General features: G+C 41.7%; 1 protein-coding gene and 2 non-coding genes across 3 annotated transcripts; 1 reads left to right on the top strand and 2 right to left on the bottom strand.

Moving 5' to 3' along the window:
- Window positions 1-233: 233 nt before the first annotated feature.
- On the bottom strand, window positions 234-340 carry LOC140853929 (small nucleolar RNA R71). Its single transcript, XR_012137069.1, has one exon. It is a non-coding gene; the product is annotated as a small nucleolar RNA R71 (small nucleolar RNA).
- Window positions 341-13985: 13645 nt separating this feature from the next.
- On the bottom strand, window positions 13986-14904 carry LOC105057333 (calcium-binding protein CP1). Its single transcript, XM_010939928.4, has one exon. It carries the CDS (start codon window positions 14828-14830, stop codon window positions 14336-14338), a length of 495 nt encoding a protein of 164 aa, XP_010938230.1. The 5' UTR covers window positions 14831-14904; the 3' UTR covers window positions 13986-14335.
- A 2436-nt stretch (window positions 14905-17340) lies between these two features.
- On the top strand, window positions 17341-17429 carry LOC140853899 (small nucleolar RNA snoR118). The gene has a single exon (XR_012137041.1). It is a non-coding gene; the product is annotated as a small nucleolar RNA snoR118 (small nucleolar RNA).
- The last annotated feature ends 2035 nt before the right edge of the window (window positions 17430-19464 follow it).

Here is a 19464-nt window from a genome sequence, read left to right as displayed (position 1 = left end):
CAAAATTCACAGGATTAGAGGATGCTTATATATTTATTAGAGAATTTGAGGAGGTATGTGCAACCATGAAACTGCAATTAACAGAGGATGAGGTCAAACTTAGATTAATCAACTTTGCCCTTAAGGATAATGCTAAGAAGTGGCTTTATAGTCTGCCAAACCATTCTGTCACTACCTGGGAGGGCTTTGTGAGAACATTTTTGAAAAAATATTTCCCCCATCATAAAACAGCTAGGATTAGGAATGAAATAAATCAATTTTACCAACTAACTGGTGAATCATTTTGGAAGTACTTAGATCGTTTCAAGAATCTTTTGACCCAATGCCCACACCATGGAATAGAAACTTGGAGACTATGCCAGATCATTTATGAGGGGTTAGATTCAAACTCAAGAACCATGCTAGAGTCCATGTGCCAAGGTCAATTTATGGACAAAGAAACTACTGAAGCTTGACAATTCTTAGAAGACCTAGCTGAAAAAATTTACAGTGGGAAACAACTAGGGAACCTGATAAAGCTACACCTTCAAGAGGAGGAATGCATCAAATTCAACCAACCCTAGCATCAGAGGCCAAGATTGCAACCTTAACACGTAGATTGGAAGCCTTAGAATTACAGAGACCAGCCAATGTAAATCAAATATCTGCACCCATGTGTAAAGGGTGCAATGCACCAGACCATGTCTTAGAAGAATGTTCCTACTCGAATGAGTGTGCACAGGTGAATGCCACCTATCAAGGATCATTGAACAATCCTTATGCACCCACATATAACCCAGGTTGGAGGAATCACCCGAATTTCTCATGGTCCCAGAATCCTAATGTAGGCAATCCAAATTTCAATCAGCAAAATCTAAGGTCCAACCCAGTGATGAACAACCTGTCAGGCTTCCATGATAATGACAAGAAAATTATCTCTTTAGAGAAAAGCCTAGAAGCCATGATGAAGACACATACCAGCTTTATGCAAACCACGGGTCAATTCATAAATAATAACACCCAAGCTATAGCCCGTCTGAAAATGCAAGTAAGTCAGCTGGCTTCGACCATTAGTGAACGAGAACATGGTAGGTTACCTAGCCAACATGAACCAAATCCTAGGAACCAAAATGGTCCACGACCCCAACAAGAAAACTAAGTTAATGGTGTAAATGCCATTCATACCTTAAGATCGAAAAAATAAATAGACAATAAGGTAGTTGCACTTGATGATATAGAGGACTCATCTGCCGAGTCACCTTCTAAAACTACTACCTTTCAACCTCAAGCACCAGAAACAGAAAATTCACCTAGTCCAGTACTTAAAAGTCCTAGAGCTCCTTTTCCAAACAGACTGAAATCCAATAAATCTGAACATTTAGATAAAATTTTAGAGGTATTTAAACAAATCCAAGTTAATATTCCTCTTTTAGATATAATCCATCAGGTTCCAACTTATGCCAAATTTTTAAAAGATCTTTGCACTAGGAAAAGGACCACTAATGTACCAAAGAAAGCATTTTTGGCTGCAAGTGTCAGTTCATACCTATCTAGCCATGTGCCAATTAAATATAAGGACCCTGGAGCTCCAACAATTTCTTGTGTTATTGGAGAAACCAATATAAAAAAGGCCTTGCTAGATCTAGGAGCTAGTGTGAATATCCTTCCATATTCGGTGTATGAGCAACTAGGATTAGAAAAACTTCAACCTACTGGGATCATATTACAGTTAGCCGATAGATCTCTCAGGATCCCTAAGGGAATGGTCGAGGATGTTCTGATAAAGGTTAAAAATTTTATTTTCCTGTAGATTTTATTGTTTTAGAGACTGAGCCAGTTGCGAATCCTAAAGAACATATACCTGTCATTTTAGGAAGACCATTCTTAGCTACGGCCAATGCTGAAATTAATTGTCTAAATGGTCTAATGAAGTTATCCTTTGGGAATATGACCATTGAGCTTAATGTTTTTAACTTAGAACAGGAATCCTCTTCTCATGCTGATGTCAATGTAGTCCAAGATGGTATTTATGAATCCATTGACATTAGTGATGATGAAGTCGACCTAGAGTCTAACCCCTGGTTAATCCATGAGTCTGAGGATGTCAATAAATACTTAAAGAAAATCAGATTAATCAGGAATCGACACTTCCTACTGAACCAATCATTGAGATGGTGAAATCATCACCTAAACCATCGATAGAGGAAGCACCCATTTTAGAACTGAAACCCCTCCCAGAATATCTCAAGTATGCATATCTAGGACCCAAAGAAACTTTGCCTGTAATTATTGCATCAGACCTAGATCTCAAGCAAGAGGAGGAGTTAGTGTCAGTTCTAAAAGCAAATCAAGAAGCAATAGGTTGGACCATAGCAGATATCAAAGGAATAAGCCCTTCTATAGTTCAACATAGAATATATTAGAGGAAGAGGCTAAACCAACAAGAGAAGCCCAAAGAAGGCTTAATCCAGCTATGAAGGATGTAGTTAAAAAGGAGATTCTGAAACTCCTAGATAGTGAAATAATTTATCTTATTTTGATAGCTCTTGGGTAAGCCCAGTTCAAGTAGTACCCAAGAAATCTGGGGTAACAGTGGTCCAAAATGATGCAAACGAACTTATCCCAACTAGGACCCAAACGGGATGGAGGGTCTGTATAGACTATAGAAAGTTGAATGCTGCGACAAGGAAAGATCACTTTCCTTTGCCATTTATAGATCAAATATTGGAAAGACTAGCCGGACAAGAGTTTTACTGTTTTCTTGATGGATACTCCGGTTACAACCAGATCCCCATAGCCGCTGAAGATCAAAAAAAGACTACATTCACATGTCCATTTGGTACTTTTGCCTATAGACGAATGCCTTTTGGACTATGTAATGCACCGGCAACCTTCCAAAGATGCATGATCAGCATGTTTTCAGATATGATAGAACGATTTTTAGAAATTTTTATGGATGACTTTTCTGTTTTTGGCCTAACCTTCTCCGAGTGTCTGAATCACCTGCAATTAGTTCTAGAATGATGTAAGGAGAAGCACTTAGTTCTCAACTGAGAAAAATGTCAGTTTATGGTCAAACAGGGAATAGTTCTTGGCCATGTCATTTCTAAAAAGGAGATTGAAGTAGACAAGGCCAAAATAGATCTAATTGCAAGTCTTCTACCACCTAAATCTGTGAAAGAAATACGTTCATTTTTAGGTCATGCTGGATTCTATAGAAGGTTTATTGCCAACTTTAGCAAAGTAGCACGTCTACTGACTAATCTTTTGGCAAAGGATACCAAATTTGAATTTACTCATGAGTGCTTGGAATCTTTTGAATTTCTAAAAAAAGCACTTGTATCAGCTCCAATCATTCATCCTCCTGTCTAGTCTGAACCATTTGAATTAATGTGTGATGCATCCGATCATGTTGTGGGCACAATCTTAGGTCAACGGATAAATAAGCTGCCTAGAGTGATATATTATGCAAGTAAAACCTTAAATGATGCGCAGCTTAGCTACACCACAACTGAGAAGGAGTTCCTTGCCGTTGTCTTTGCTTTAGAGAAATTTAGATCTTATTTGGTTGGGACCCACACCATTGTTTACACCGATCACTCAGCCATTAGACATCTCCTAGCAAAGAAGGATGCCAAGGCACGCTTAATCAGATGGATTTTGCTCCTTCAAGAATTTGACCTAGAAATTAGAGACAAGAAAGGCACTGAGAACGTTGTAGCAGATCATTTGTCCCGAATTCCAGTCGCACCATCTAGTGAACCACCCATCAATGAATCTTTCCCAGATGAGCAACTTATGTCTGTGTCTACTGAACCTTGATTTGCTGATATTGTAAATTATTTAGCCATAGGTAAGATACCTTCTCATTGGACTAAGCAGGATAAATATAAATTCTTTGCCCAAGTGAAGTATTTTATTTGGGATGATTCTTATCTTTTTAAACAATGTCCTGATCAAATTATTAGAAGGTGTATCCCAGATAACGAAGTCATGAATATTTTATCTTTTTGTCATGATCAAGCATGTGGGGGTCACTTCGCGTCTAAGAAAATGCTGCTAAGGTTCTCCAATGTGGTTTTTATTGGCCCAATTTGTTTAAGGATGCTCATGAATATTGTAAAAGTTGTGCTCAATGTCAGAAAATGGATCGAATCACCAAGCGACACATGATGCCACTCAATCCAATCTTGGTAGTTAAAGTTTTTGATGTTTGGGGGATCGATTTCATGGGACCATTTCCAAATTCCTTTGGAAATGAATATATTCTAGTAGCAGTTGATTATGTTTCAAAATGGGTAGAAGCAATTGCATGTAGAACACCCGATAGCAAAATAGTCATTAAGTTTCTTAAAGAAAATATTCTCTCCCGTTTCAGTATTCCTAGGGCAATCATTAGTGATCGGGAACCCATTTTTGTAACCGACCTTTTGCAACATTGATGAAAAAGTATAATGTCACCCACAAATTGGCCACACCATATCATCCTCAAACTAGTGGGCAAGTTGAAGTGTCAAACCGATAAATCAAACAGATCCTGGAAAAAACTGTTAGTGCCAATAGAAAGGATTGGTCTTTGAAATTAATTGATGCACTTTGGGCATACCGAACCGCTTTCAAGACCAATCTAGGAATGTCTCCTTATAGGATTGTGTTTGGTAAACCATGTCACTTGCCTATTGAGATAGAACACAAAGCCATGTGGGCCATCAAACAACTAAATACAAATTTGAACGATGCTGGAAACCATAGGAAGCTTCAGTTGAATGAATTAGAAGAACTTAGAAATGAAGCCTATAAAAATACAAGGATATACAAGGAACGAACCAAAGCATTTCATGATCAATCAATTATGAGAAAAACTTTCAATATCGGACAAAAGGTGCTCTTATATAACTCTAGATTACATCTGTTTCTAGGAAAGCTTAGGTCTAGATGGACATGACCATTTTTAGTAAAGGAAGTCTTTTCACACGGAGCTGTTGAGATAGAAAACCCAAGTAATGGTGTTATCTTTAAAGTTAATGGTCAATGATTAAAACCATTCTTGAAATTACCTGTCGAGACTATTGAAGATGCCATGGTTCTTTATGAACCAACTTATTCTGATTAAATTGCTTCGAGGTTTGATCTGGCTGAAGACATAAAACTTAGCGCTTCTGGGAGGCAACCCAGCTTATTTAATTTCTAATACTTTCTTTGTTTTCAGTTTGCTTAGGATAAATAAATTAGATAAACTCATTGGGGACAATGTCGGTCAAGTTGGGGGGAGAGCTTGAACAAAATCAGGTGTTATCATTTCTTTTCCTTCCACTATGAGTTATTTCTTGCATTTAATATATTAAAAAAAAATTTGAAATAAATTAATCTAAAAAAGAAATAAGAGTAAGTTAGAAAGTATTTGCTAATAAATGTAGTGAGTCACGGAGAAGATTAGCTGGTTAGACTCTTGGTGGCCTAGGTCATTTAAAGACTATTAGCACTTTAATTGCACATGCACACTAACAAGGTAAAGTAGGTGTTAATTGTAAAGCCAATTAAGGATTTGAGTATTATTTAAATTAGATAATTTTTTTTACATCCTAATTGAAGAAATTTGAATTTAAGGAAAGAGCTACCTGTCTAAATAAAATGCAAAACACAGAGTAAATGTGGATTGCCCTAAGCCTAGTAACCGGATCTCTTCACCTAAGTCAAGTGTTGAGATTCGCATCAAACGGTGGTGGAAAGGCCAGGATGCTCAGCAAAAAAAAAAAAAAATAGTGTGAAAGCTACCTTAGTTCTTTGTTTAATCTGGGGTGTATAGAAAATTAATCGAACTAAGTTATGAAAAATTATACAATTGGCCTGTACAGGTTAATACTGAAATACTAAGTTAGTTATCACTCACACAAGTGCTATAAAACTTTAAGTGTACTCTAAGAAAGCTCCTAAGTAGACTGACTACCGATTCTAATTCGAAGCTATTACTTAGTAATACTAGAAAACTTCTTGAATTTCGATCTTAAATTAATTTGCAAAGGAAGGATCTTTTTAGAATATGATCTTATTTTGGTACATTGCTAAGGGACTAGCAATGATTAAGTTGGGGGGTATGATTTATGTCACAAATTGACATAAAAAGTATCAATTAATATCTAAATTATCTAACTTTATTAGGAAATTGATACTTGTTATTATATTTTGTAGAAGAAGAGGTCATCAATAAAAAGAACAAGGAAAGAGGATTCCAACGGTGTAAATTTTACGCAAAACGAAGTTAAATTGATCCAGGAAGTGAAGAAAAAAGAAAGAAGACTCAATTGGGTCAAACCCAAGTCAAATCAGGTCAAAATTGATCAAAAATCAACTGATTTGGTGATCTGGTTAGCCGCCTGGTCCACAGCAACAGGCGCCTGGACCATGGATCCATCGGCGCACCATAAACCAGCCAATCAGCGAGTCTCGGCTCACCGCAACGCATCGCGAGCCCGATCCACGCGCGCGGTCCAGGGCTCATAAGGAGAGAGAAGAAGGTCCGAAGGGCAACCTGGTAACTTCACATCACTCGATGGTCCGATCTTCTCTGATCAAGATCCAATGCTCCATATTTTTGTGCCATCAGACGGCCACCATCACAGCCGGTCAAGATCCAACCGTAATCAAGGCAATTGCAAGAATCAATAAACACTAGGACAACACGGGATCCTTCTGCAGCGCGATCCAACGGACGAAATCTTCCAGCGCCTTGATCGGACGGTCCGCGACGCATCCGACCTGATCTCATCTCTGCAGCGCGATCCAACGGCAGCGCTTCACCCAGATCGTGATCCGACGGCCCAGAATCGCTTCCGGCTTGATTTATTAGATGAATTGGATCCTTTAGATGAAGATCGGACGGCTGAAACAATTTCTAGGGTTTCTTGATGGATTTAAGTATTTTTTAAGCGAGATTTGAGCCCCTAAATCTCCCTAACAGCCCTCTAAAATCTCTTAGTCCCACATCTAAAGTTTTGAAAATCTTATAACCCCCAAATGCCTATAAAAAGCCCCCAAAGGCCCTTGTTTTAAGGATTCTGGCCTTCCGATCAAGCTTGTAACCCTAGATAGTGGAGTTTTTAGCTTTCTTCTCAAGCCTCGAGCTTTGAGGTTTTTGTAACAATTTTTTTTTTATATAAAATCTTATTTTTATACAATTTTATCTCTTTACATTATGCAATTTATTTTTCTTGCAATTAGGATAGTTTAATTTATGCAATTAGGTTAGTTTAAATTATGCAGTTTAAATTTATGCAATTAGGATAGTTTAATTTATGAAATTAGGGTAGTTTATTTTTCTGTATTTAAATTTTGCAAGTAGATTTAGATCATGTCTAGCTAAGCATCCCTTCTAGGATTTGCGATGAAGCTAGATCATGAGTAGGGGTTTTACATAGGGTTCTTTCTTTTTCTTAGGGTTTCTTTTTCTTCCTCTTTTGCCAAGAATTTTTGATAAACTACAGTTGGATCAGAGTCCCTTCATAGTTCATGCTTGATTCAGTGCATAGGAGGAGAAAACCCTAAGGGATCCTAGTTACTACTCCCCTGTAAAGAATCTTGATGGGTTATCGTTGGGCCTTAGTCCCTTTATAATCTATGCTTGGGAAAGACAAAAGGAGTAGTCGTTAGGATCAATAAGAAAAATTCTAGGTAAAATTTCCTAATCTAGATCTAGTGGATTCAAAAACCCTAGATCCTTAGTCTTATTGTCTTTAGCAAACAACTTTCGATTTTTGATTTTCGTTAAAGCTCGCTTGAGCATAGATTTGAAAATCATTTTTAAATCAAGTCTCTGTGGGATCGACCCGTACTCGCTGGTCGTGCTACTCTGCACACTGTGCGCTTGCGGTTTTATTTACAAATTTTAAGATTTGTACATCAGGAGATATCGAAGATACTCCTCTTCTTCGATCTCTATTAAGATCTGTGCACGAGGAGAAGAAAAAGGAGTATAAAAATCATACCTGCTATAGTTGTTCGACTTTAGATTCTATCAACGAGCTGAAGCTCACTTATTGGTGATTGACCGACTTGGTTCGATCGAAGCTTCAGTTTTCTTTTATTTCTTTTTCTGATCTTTTTTTTCTATCTGGCATCAGCCAGAAGTACCTTTATCCATGCGAATATACTTATATGCGTGCTCCAGAAGTTCAGTATAGATCCGGAGGAGAGTCTTATCTAGAGAATAAGGGAATCTGGATCCCTTCAGACCTCTCTTCATAGTCGATATGGTCATATCTTCATTGAGATCCCTGACCTAAAGTATGATCATATTAAAGTGAGCTACGAAATCTCTTAATATCTCTGTCTCGTCTTACTTGATAGAGAAGAAACTGTCTGATATCCATGGTACCTTTCAGTTAGTACTGAAATGGGCCACGAAAGAATGCTCAAGCTGCTCAAAAAAATTTATGCTCCCCGACTGAAGCCCAAAATACCAAGCTCGAATAATCTTCTGAATAGTTGTCGGAAAGCTAATACATAGGAGGGCGTCGGTTGCCCACTGGATTATCACGAGAGCCTTATAGCTCTCCAAATGATCAATTGAATCGGTGGAGCCGTCATATGGCTCCATCTGTGACATCTTGAATCGAGACAGGATCGGCTCGTCCAGGATACGCTGAGAGAGAGATTGGGCATTATGGAAGTCGTAGTCGTTGGAGGACTTCTGATCTTTCACTTGAAGTCAGACAAGTTGGCGGTCAATCTCCTTGAACTTATGCTCATAATCGTCGAGCCGTCGTTGCTGAAAAAATTCAGGGGTAGAATCTCTTGAAGAACTCGAAGATAGAAAAATAGAAGGTACATACAGCCTCTTCCCCTTTTTAACACTATGTACGCAAGAAGGAGAGGGAGATTGCCGTGAAGAATGAGCAGCATAATGGAAATGTCGAGAACACAGTTGCTCGGCTTGGTGAGAGTGTCAAGATGGTAGTCATTCTGGAGATGAAGAGGGTGAACGCTGTAAAAGACGACGACTGTGCTTGGATGGCACTGAATGAGCCACCGGCTCTTCCATCGGTGGTTGCTGTATCTGTTGCTGTTGGAGGCTGTGGACCACCTCCGTCAATACCTTTATTTGTTGTATTAGAGCAGCAATTTATGCGTCTGTAGTGAATATAGGACGTGAAGAGTTGAGCTCTGTCAATGGAGGTGGGGGAGAAAGATCTTTCTGACGAGAAGATTGCCTCACAGATCCTGTAGAATGTTGAACTCTGGTTTTAGCCATGATTGCTCGTATTCTCTCTCTACCTGGCATGCCAATCTGTTATGGCCAATCTCCTGTTGTGCCTATTGCCGGTGAAGAGAACCTGCAAAATGAAGTCCACACTGATCGAAATTGTGTTCGACAAAAATCCTTCGATGCTTCAGTCGGTGGAGAATGATGAACAGCATATAAATATTTAAAGTGGTAGAGTATTAATCGAAAATTGCCTTACCAAATACTGTTCATTTATCTCTTTTTATAGGCAAGTAGTTGATAACCATCTGTAATAGTTAAACACGTGGATCCCGCTCGTTCCGACATTATGTGATCATTGGATAGATGATTATATCCGTCACTGATCATGTTCTGACTATTATGCACTTTCTGTGCTGGCAGTTTCTGATAAGTCGATTATATGTCGGTAATCAAAGTATGTCGACCATACGTTGATAGTCGTGAAAATTCAAATGGACATCGATCGATAACTTTGATATACCGATGGTCATTGGTTTGAGATCAACCAAATTGTCATAATTGGAGTTTGTTGATGGTTACGGATAGCCGACTGTTAGTCAACCAACTTATTGATAGTCGGCAGATCGTGCTATCAGGCCGATCGAAAGTCAGAATCGGAGAATCGATTGAATCGTCCTAACATCCATAATTTTTTTCTCTTACAAATCGAGCGAAATTGAAGAGAAAGGAATTGAGAGTAAATGAATTTTTATAATTCTCATTTTATTTTTTTAATAATAAAAAATAAAATTAATATTATATTTTAATTTTAAGATTTATTTCAAACATCCCATCTAAATCTTCCATTCGATTGAGACTTTTGTGGATGAAAAAAATCAACAAAAATAAAAAAAATTAAAAAAATAAAAAAATAAAATTTTTTCTTAATTCCTTTCCTTAATTTATTCGATTCCTTTCAAAAATATAATAATAAAAAATATTATAATATTTTTTTCTAATAAAAAAAATTATTTTTATTTTTTTCTTTAAACTCTCAATCATTTTCTTTAAACTCTCAATCAAAATATATATATTTTTTATTTTTTTCATTACTAATATTTTTTTTTCTAAACTCTCAATTTTTTTTTTCATTTCTCCTCTAAACTTCCAACCAAAACGTAAAAAATGGGTTGCAAAGTGTGTCCCACATTAAAAATTTGGCTAAGAATTACGGGCTTACTCAAACCACTGATATCCCTATGGAGTGGAATGCACCTAAATATTCAGCATGTATCCATACCGTTCAGAACAAAGATATATACATATAATTAATATTTGATTCATATTTGTTAGGATTTGACATCTCGAGATTCAGTCCACATTGAGCCCACAGTGATGTTCGCGGCAAAAAACGGAGTCCAACGAGACCAAGATCACCTGAAACGGAGCTCGGATGGAAGAGATACGAGCTTTTGAAATCGGCACGAGAATCGAGGCGACGGAGGACCGCCGGCGACCGGCGGCGGGCGGCAGCGGCGCGACCGCAGGCGGCGGCGCACGGGACGCGGGACCCAGGCCCGCGTGGGACGCGCGACCCAGGCCCACGCGGGATGCGTGACCCAGGCCTGCTGGCCCCTTGCCCCGATCCACCGTGGACCGGGTGGTCCATGGCACGGTCTGTGGACCGCGTGGGCGTTTCCCACGCGTTTCTCGCGGTCCACGGCACTATTCCGTGAATCGGAGAGCGATCTAATGGCCCAGGGGGCTCCCGGTCTTGATCCGACGGTCCAAGAGGTTTTTTGGCTTGGTTTAGGACTTTTAATCCCTCTCTAATTATGTTTTAAGCTATGTTTAACTCTATAAAAGGCCCTGTGACGAACAGGAGAGGATTGTGGTCGTTTTCTCGCCGCTGTACGAACCGAGAAGAGAGAGAGAGAGGCGAGAGCACTGTGAGAGAGGAGCAGGAGGCTCCTGTACAGCGGTCGCCAGGCTCTTCAGGGGTTCAGGGGGGTCTCCAAGAGAGAGAGAGCTTTTGAGAGGGGAACTTCAGGTGAGAGAGAATTGGGTGTACAAGGGTTGAGGGTGAGGTCTCCTCTTGTAAAATTTTCTTTTCATAGTGAAGTTTACATGCCCCGTGGAGGCGAGCCCTTTTGTGGCTGATCCACGTATTTTGATTGTTTTTCCTTTTGTTTTATTTTTTCTTTCTTCCTGCTGCATCGCGTGGTATTGAAAGGATCTTGGGAGGTGGTGTTCTGGCCAGACATCCACCCAACAAGTGGTATCAGAGCAAGGCGGTACAAGGACGCAGATTGCAGTGGTGGTGAGCAAGACTGAAGATGGAGAAAACAGGAACAATCAAGATGGAGATCAACAAGTTCGATGGTAAGAGCAATTTCTCCTTGTGGCAGGCAAGGGTGAAGGACGTGCTCATCCAACAGGTGTTGATCGATGCTCTCTTGTGCGATGAGAAGCCGACCACTATGGAGGTGCGGAATTGAAAACGGCTACAGATGCAGGCGGTGAGTACCATCCGCATGTACCTGACGGATGAGGTGGTGATCCATGTGCTGAGCGAGACTTCCCCGACGGTGCTGTGGTCGAAGCTCGAGGAGTTGTACATGGCGAAGTCTCTCACCAATACTCTTTTCCTTTGGAGGCAGTTTTACCAACTGCGGATGACTGAGGGACAGAGCGTGCAGAAGCATCTGAGCCACTTCCAGAAGATCCTCACCGACCTTCTCAACGTTGGCGAGAACGTTGAGGAGAAGACCAGGGCGCTGGTTTTGCTGGCGTCGCTTCCCTCTTCGTACGAGTCCTTGGTGACTGCTCTTCTAGTGGGGAAGAGCACTATCAAGATGGATGAGGTCACCACAGCGATACTCCAGAACGAGGTTCTCAGGAGGGAGAACCCAGCTTCGAGCTCAGGTGGCGATAGCTCAGCTTTGGTGGCTTCTGGAGGAGCAGGAGGCGGTAGACGGAGCTAGGAGATCGCAACGAGGGCAGTCTAAGTCCAGGAGGGACTTGAGCAAAACCAGGTGTTACCGATGTGAGGAGTTGGGGCATCTAGCCAGAGATTGCCCTCAACTGAAAAATCGGACGGTGGCTGCTGTAGCGACGGCCGGCAGTGATTTAGATGGAGATGTCTTTGAGATATCTGACGAGGTATCTGCTTCTTCCCAGCAGTGGATATTAGATTCTGCATGCCCCTATCATGTGTGTTGCAGAGAGGAGCAGTTTGACTCCCTGGAGAACAGTGAGAGCACTGTATATCTGCCGGATTGATCGAGCTGTGCGATCAGAGGCATTGGGACGGTCAGTTGGAGGACACATGACGGTGCAGTGAGGAGATTGGGGGAGGTCCGATATATACCCGATTTCAGACGGAATCTTATCTCACTTAGCAGACTGGATTCGAGAGGCTACAGGACGGTAGCTGGTGGAGGAATCCTGAGGGTGCTACGTGGTGATAGGATTGTGCTGGAGGGGAAGAAGGGGAGCAAAGGACATTATTACCTGGCAGGGAGCCCAGTGCGAGGTGGAGCATCGGGAGCCAGGTGGAGCCCAGAGCGAGGTGGAGCTCCAGGAGGCGGATCGGGCACGAGACAAGAGACTCGGGAGGACGAGAGGCGACGTCGCAAGGTGAGATTCCTATTGCCGCAGGATGATGCCCCGAGCAGGTCTCAGGTCAGGAGGAGCACAGCATACGACGGAGATGGGATCAAGCAGCCTGGCTCGACTCCCATGTTTGCCCATCCATGATCACAGGCGATTGCCCCAGGGCATGGGGGCGAGGAGATCCAGAAGCTCTCAGAGTTTGGAGGAGGCCGAATATCGAGTCGAGGTGAAGATTGTTAGGATTTGATGCCTCAAGATTCAGCCCACATTGAGCCCACAGTGATGTTCGCGGCGAAAAACGGAGTCCAATGAGATCAAGATCACCTGAAACAGAGCTCGGATGGAGGAGATACGAGCTTTTGAAGTCGGCACGAGAATCGAGGCGGCGGAGGACCGCCGGCGACCGGCGACCGGCGGCGGGCGGCAGCGGCCCGGCCGCAGGCAGCGGCGCGCGGGACGCGCGACCCAGTCCCGCGCGGGACCCAGGCCCGCGTGGGACGCGCGACCCAGGCCCAGGCCCGTGCGGGACGCGCGACCCAGGCCCAGGCCCGTGCGGGACGCGCGACCCAAGCCTGCTGGCCCCTTGCCCCGGTCCACCGTGGACCGGGTGGTCCACGGCGCGGTCTGTGGACCGCGTGGGCATTTCCCACGTGTTTCTCACAGTCCACGGCACTATTCTGTGGACCGGAACGCGATCTGACGGCCCAGAGGGCTCCCAGTCTTGATCCGACGGTCCAGAAGGTTTTTTGGCTTGGTTTAGGACTTCTAATCCCTCTCTAATTATGTTTTAAGCTATGTTTAACTCTATAAAAGGCCCAGTGACGAACAGGAGAGGATTGTGGTCGTTTTCTCGCCGTCGTACGAACCGAGAAGAGAGAGAGAGGGGCGAGAGCGCTGTGAGAGAGGAGCAGGAAGCTTCTGGACAGCGGTCGCCAGGCTCTTTAGGGGTTCAGAGGGATCTCCAAGAGAGAGAGAGCTTTTGAGAGGAGAACTTCAGGTGAGAGAGAATTGGGTGTACAAAGGTTGAGGGTGAAGTCTCCTCTTGTAAAATTTTCTTTTTATAGTGAAGTTTACATGCCCCGTGAAGGCGAGCCCTTTTGTGGCTGATCCACGTATTTTGATTGTTTTTCTTTTTATTTTGTTTCTTCTTTCTTCCTGCTGCATCACGTGGTACTGAAAGGAATTTGAAAGATAGTGTCGTGACCAGACATCCGCCCAACAAGATTCATATTTATTAAAAAAATATGAATTACAAAAATATATCAGTACTAACTAATTCACTTTTAGCCCTAACACGCTCAAGTACGCTAACAGATACAGCCGTTCCAACCAAATACCTGGATATGCGGGCAAAAACTAGATATATATTTTTATTTTGCCTAGGGGGACGATGCGCACCGTCCTAGTTAATGATAACCGTCCAAAAACAAAAAGCCACGAAACGACAACCTTTTTTTTTATAAAAAAAAAAAACGCAACGACAACCATCCACAAATTTTAACCTTTTTTTGAAAAAAAAAACGCTTTTTTTTAGAGTTCACATCTCAACGCGGTTTGCATTCAAATCAAATTATCGGAGATGGCGAAATCGACGGCCAGGATCTTCACGAGAGCGTCGAAGCCGACCCCGTCGGCCGCATCCCCGCCTCCCATCCGGATCATCGTCCTGATCTCCTCGTCGCCGATGGGCATCCCTGCCCACCCTAGGTACGCCTTGAGGTCCTCGAAACCCACCTTACCGTCGCCGTCCCGGTCCATCACCCGGAACGCCTCCTTCATCACCGACCCGCCGGCGCTCAGGCGGCCAAGCACGCGCTGGAACTCGTCGAAGTCCACGAACCCGTTGCGGTCGGCGTCGGCGGCGGAGATCATGGAGCTGATGTCGTCCTCGCTGAGGGCGGGGGAGGCGAAGCCGGAGTAGAAGGCCTTCAGGTCGTCGCGGCTGATCTTGCCGTCACGGTCGGCGTCCAGGACGTCAAACGCCGGCCGGAAGTCCTCCGGCGCCGCCCCGGCGGCCAGATCGCGGAGGGAAGGGTATCGGCTAGAAGGGCACATTTCGTAAGGGGCTGAGGGCTTTCCCTTTTTCTTGGGGAGGGAGATTTTTCTCTGATGATCAACTTGGCGTGGAACGGAGGGTCGGTATTTATAGGGGAGGGGAGAGGGGTTGGGGTCCCGGTTACTTGGCGAGCAAGGTTGCTTGGGTCCAAGAGAGTAGACGTGTTGGGTGACGTAATGGGTTGCGAGGCAGGGGTCTATTTTGTGACGCCGGTCAGAAAAAGAAAAAAAAGATTCACAGGATATGCGGTTATTGTGGGAGCCTTTTAGATGGTGTTTGATTCGAGAGAATAAAAATTTAAAATTAAAATTAAAATGAATGATTTTTATTTTAATTATTTAATTAAAAATAATTTTATTTTAATTTTAATTTTAAAATAAAATGAGAATAGTTTAATTTATATAAAATTTAATTTTTATTTTTTTCAATGGATCTAAATTTTTATTTTAATTCTGAATTTAATTTTAATTTAAATCAAATACTTCAAAAAATTTGATCATTTTAATTTTAATTTTAAATTATTTTAATTTTTATTTTCATTATGATTATGCTTACGTACCAAACATCTCCTTAATAGCTTGTGTAACTTTTGGTAACATAATCTAATGATGCAATTGATCATCTAACTCCAAACTTAACTCCCAAATTTCAATCTAAAACATAATTTTTGTTGCATCCAGCTCGTTTAGGGGACATGAAATGGTAAAAGAATTTTGATTGTATGTAATGTTTTTTGAGCCTATATTTTGATTTGAAATTAATAATATTTTTTTCTTATGTATAGTTTTTTGTCCGATTAGATTCACCAACAAAATGATAGATTAGTCCAACTATAAAGCAATATGCATTAAGACATTTGTACCATATTTTTTTCATTTTATTCGTTCATGCAGTAAAAATAATCTATCTACCGGCCTTGCTTCTTTCTTGTGATTCAATTTTATTAAGTCATGTTTTGGTTATGTCAATGCACGCACGTACGTCTCTAGACAAAAGTCACCAAAATTTGATTCTACATTGGTCCAATCCATCCAACCGAAGTTGTGATTGGACCAGCTCATGGTGAATAACCCAGCTTGCACTCTTCTTTGTCGCTCCCACCCTGCGTTAGTGCTATGTCACGTGGAGGACTCGCTGACGGGACTTCAATTGGCCGGGTTGACAAAAGATTCCACCCATCCCGGCGTCTTTTTCTCTTTTTTTTTGGGTAAGAAATTCCAGCGTCTTTTGTCAGAATGCAAGGCACTGGGATGGCGCGTGCGTTACGGGCAGTGATGGTACTATCAAGCGTGACCGCTTCCAAGGCAAGCAGATCCACACGAGCGTGAACATCAGGCGTCCAATGCTCCCAGGAGTGGATCCCATCCATTGGATGACAACGGATCGCAAAGTCTAGGCGGTAAAAGACGTAAGGAATGATGTCACGACACACAAAAGGTCAATGGACCCGTCAAGTCGACAGCACTGGCACGCGGATTTCGTGACATTCTCGTAAAATCGAATTGAAACGAAGATTTTTTCTTTAACCCAACGAAACCCTAATTTCTCGAATGTTCTACAATAGGAGTGGGGGCGAGCGGGGAGGTGGTTCCTTCGGACGGAAGACGATTTAATGTTTGATTTTTTTTTTCTTATTTCTAACAATTTCTTCTCCATCACATTGGCTAATTATTTTTTTATTATTTTTTTGTTAATATGGATTAGGATTTTCGAAGGGGCTAAATTGGTACTTCAGGAGATGATAAGCCGCTTCACCGCTCCATGCCACTGCAAGGTGCAGCGAATGGATAAAATTTTTATAACCGGACCATCATCCGTTATGTCTCCAAATTATATTACACATATATTAAAATATTATAAAATAATAAATAAATTTAAAAAAATTATATAATATTTATTAAAATTATTCAAATATTTTTAAAATTTATCATATTTTTAGAATTTATTTATTTATATTTTTTTAATATTTTATTATGTATGCACTGTGCTTCGGAGATATGACAGACGATGATGGTCTAATCATAATTTTTTTTATGATCGATCCACCCATAAAAATTTTATCTTCAGCGAATAGCTTCTCCGAAATCTACTTCATTTGTTTTAGTAGATTTATATTATTTATTTTCTTCCATAATAATTCTACTGATGGACTTGATTTGGTTTACTGTTTGAATTTTGAAATGGTATTTTTTATTTATTTATTTTTGGACAACGTCTACGTAGAAAAATATGGATGACGTGGCAGGAAAAAAACATCATTCAAAATAATTTTTTTTTATATTATTTATATAAATAAATTAAATTTTATATTATTTATATAAATAAATTTTTTTTATATTATTTAAAAAAAGAGCTCGATCTCTGAAACCTGATCTTGAATCACTAATGAAAACTATAAGCATATACAGCTGACGACTCTTTACAAGAAAACAATTATTTGTATCCGATTTGTCATATATTATTTATTGTTCACGTATTTTAATATTTTTTGTAAGGTTTTTGCTTGCAACGGGATGATGAAATGCACTGGGCTCTGAGTAGTAAATCTGCGAATCCCGTTGGAGGAAATGTACTTGCCTAGAAAGCATTGTCTGACTTTGCCCTCTTTTTCCTCCATTTTCCCTTCCTATTGTATCTTATATGATTTAGGTGTTTCTGATTTCTTAAAAATCTAAATAAACTTGTATTTTTTGTTTTTAAAATTTAGTTATATGCCAGATCTAATTGCGAACGTTGGGGGATTCCCGTGAATGGATTGGGGCTCTCTAATCATATGTCATACCCAATGTTCGGCACTGTGGAAATACTGGACGATCGGTGCTATATACACAATTTAGTTATCAATGTTAAGCCCATCTGAATTGATAATTTAGATGGAAAACCAGTAAGAAAGTAAGAAAGATTTTTAAAAAGAGAGATTTTCCAAGGAATTGTCATCTCACGTAGAGAAAAACCACATCTAGCATTCCTCACAACTTTTGCTTTATAAAGAAATTTTAATTTAGATTCTATGTTAATCGAAAGTGTGTCATGTCTGTGTTATAGGTGTAGCACAAGTGACCCGTTGCGACTTGGCACTGTCTTCATGGGATCCAGCTATTATGTGCAAACTCACACCATTAGAACTAATTGATTGCCAATTGACCGGCAAATCATTTCATGATAATATCTGCCGCTATGCTTTTGGAATGAAAACTATGTCATAGAATTTCGTATTGGACCAAATTATCTAGTACACTTCATACCGTATCATATTGATAGCATATTAGTACGTCGAATTGTTATGTACTGATATAGGTATATTGTAATATACCACGTACCGATATTATAGTAAGATTTCACTGATATGGGATCTGTACCGAGACAGCGAATCTTAATGTTAAGGGTTAGTTTAGTATTATCTGTTCTTGTTCTTTGCTAGTTTTACGAGCGAATATTGACATATTGTTCATGATTTCTCTAATATCTTCCTAACTGATTAATCTAACATAATGCAACTAGAAGTTTACGATGCATCATATCAGATGCTCAGGATGATTTTGTGGATTAGGCTCGGGAGTTGAGATATAGGTTTTAGAGAAAAAACTGCACACTTGTGTTGGGGGATACCCACCGACCGACCGACCGACTGGCGGCCCGACCGGCTCCGACGGACGACTCCGACTGGCCGATAGACCGACCGATCATCGGTCGGGGCGACCGACTGACGGATGCCATCAGCGGCTAACTACCGGCCAATCAACGGTCCATCGCCGACTGGGGATATGTCGGGCGTATCCATCCCGACCGACTGAACCCAGAGGTCTGATGGCTGACTCACATGAAACTCGCCGACCGACGGAGGAACCCGACGCCACTCTGCTGGCCACCGACCTAGGGTCGGCCGACTCCTCCGATCGCCGTACAGCCGCCAGACCTTGTCAGCTCTGACACGGACATGCGGCGCGGTTACCTAGGGGCATTGTCCCGCCGAGGGCATTGTCAACCCTGGTGATTGGACAGTGTTGGGTGGATGTCTGGCCAGGACACCACCTCCCAAGATCCTTTCAGTACCACGCGATGCAGCAGGAAGAAAGAAGAAACAAAACAAAAGGAAAAACAATCAAAATACGTGGATCAGCCACAAAATGGCTCGCCTCCACGGGGCATGCAAACTTCACTATGAAAAGAAAATTTTACAAGAGGAGACCTCACCCTCAACCCTTGTACACCCAATTCTCTCTCATATGAAGTTCCCCTCACAAAAGCTCTCTCTCTCTTGGAGACCCCCCTGAACCCCTGAAGAGCCTGGCGACCGCTGTCCAGGAGCCTCCTGCTCCTTCTCTCACAGCGCCTCATGCCTCTCTCTCTCCTCTCGGTTCGTACGGCGGCGAGAAACCAAACCCCACTGCTTCTGTTCGTTCTCAGGCCTTTTAAAGGCTTAAACATAGCTTAGACCTTGATTAGACATGGATTAGGAGTCCTAAACAAAGCCAAAAACCCCTCCGGACCGTTGAATTAAGATCGGGAATCACCTGGGCCCTCCGATCGCGCTCCGGTCCACGGAATAGTGCCGTGGACCGCGAGAATCGCGTGGGAAACGCCCACGCGGTCCACAGGCCGCGCCGTGGACCACCCGGTCCACGGTGGACCG

The sequence above is a fragment of the Elaeis guineensis genome, chromosome 14, assembly GCF_000442705.2.
Source record: "Elaeis guineensis isolate ETL-2024a chromosome 14, EG11, whole genome shotgun sequence".
NCBI classification, from domain to species: Eukaryota; Viridiplantae; Streptophyta; class Magnoliopsida; order Arecales; family Arecaceae; genus Elaeis; species Elaeis guineensis.
The sequence above is the reverse complement of the archived record's forward strand: the minus strand, read 5'-3'. Positions and strand labels throughout refer to the sequence as shown.

Excerpts from the sequence above, each read along its gene's own strand:
- LOC105057333 (XM_010939928.4), bottom strand. The coding sequence starts at position 14,830 with ATGTGCCCTTCTAGCCGATACCCTTCCCTCCGCGATCTGGCCGCCGGG.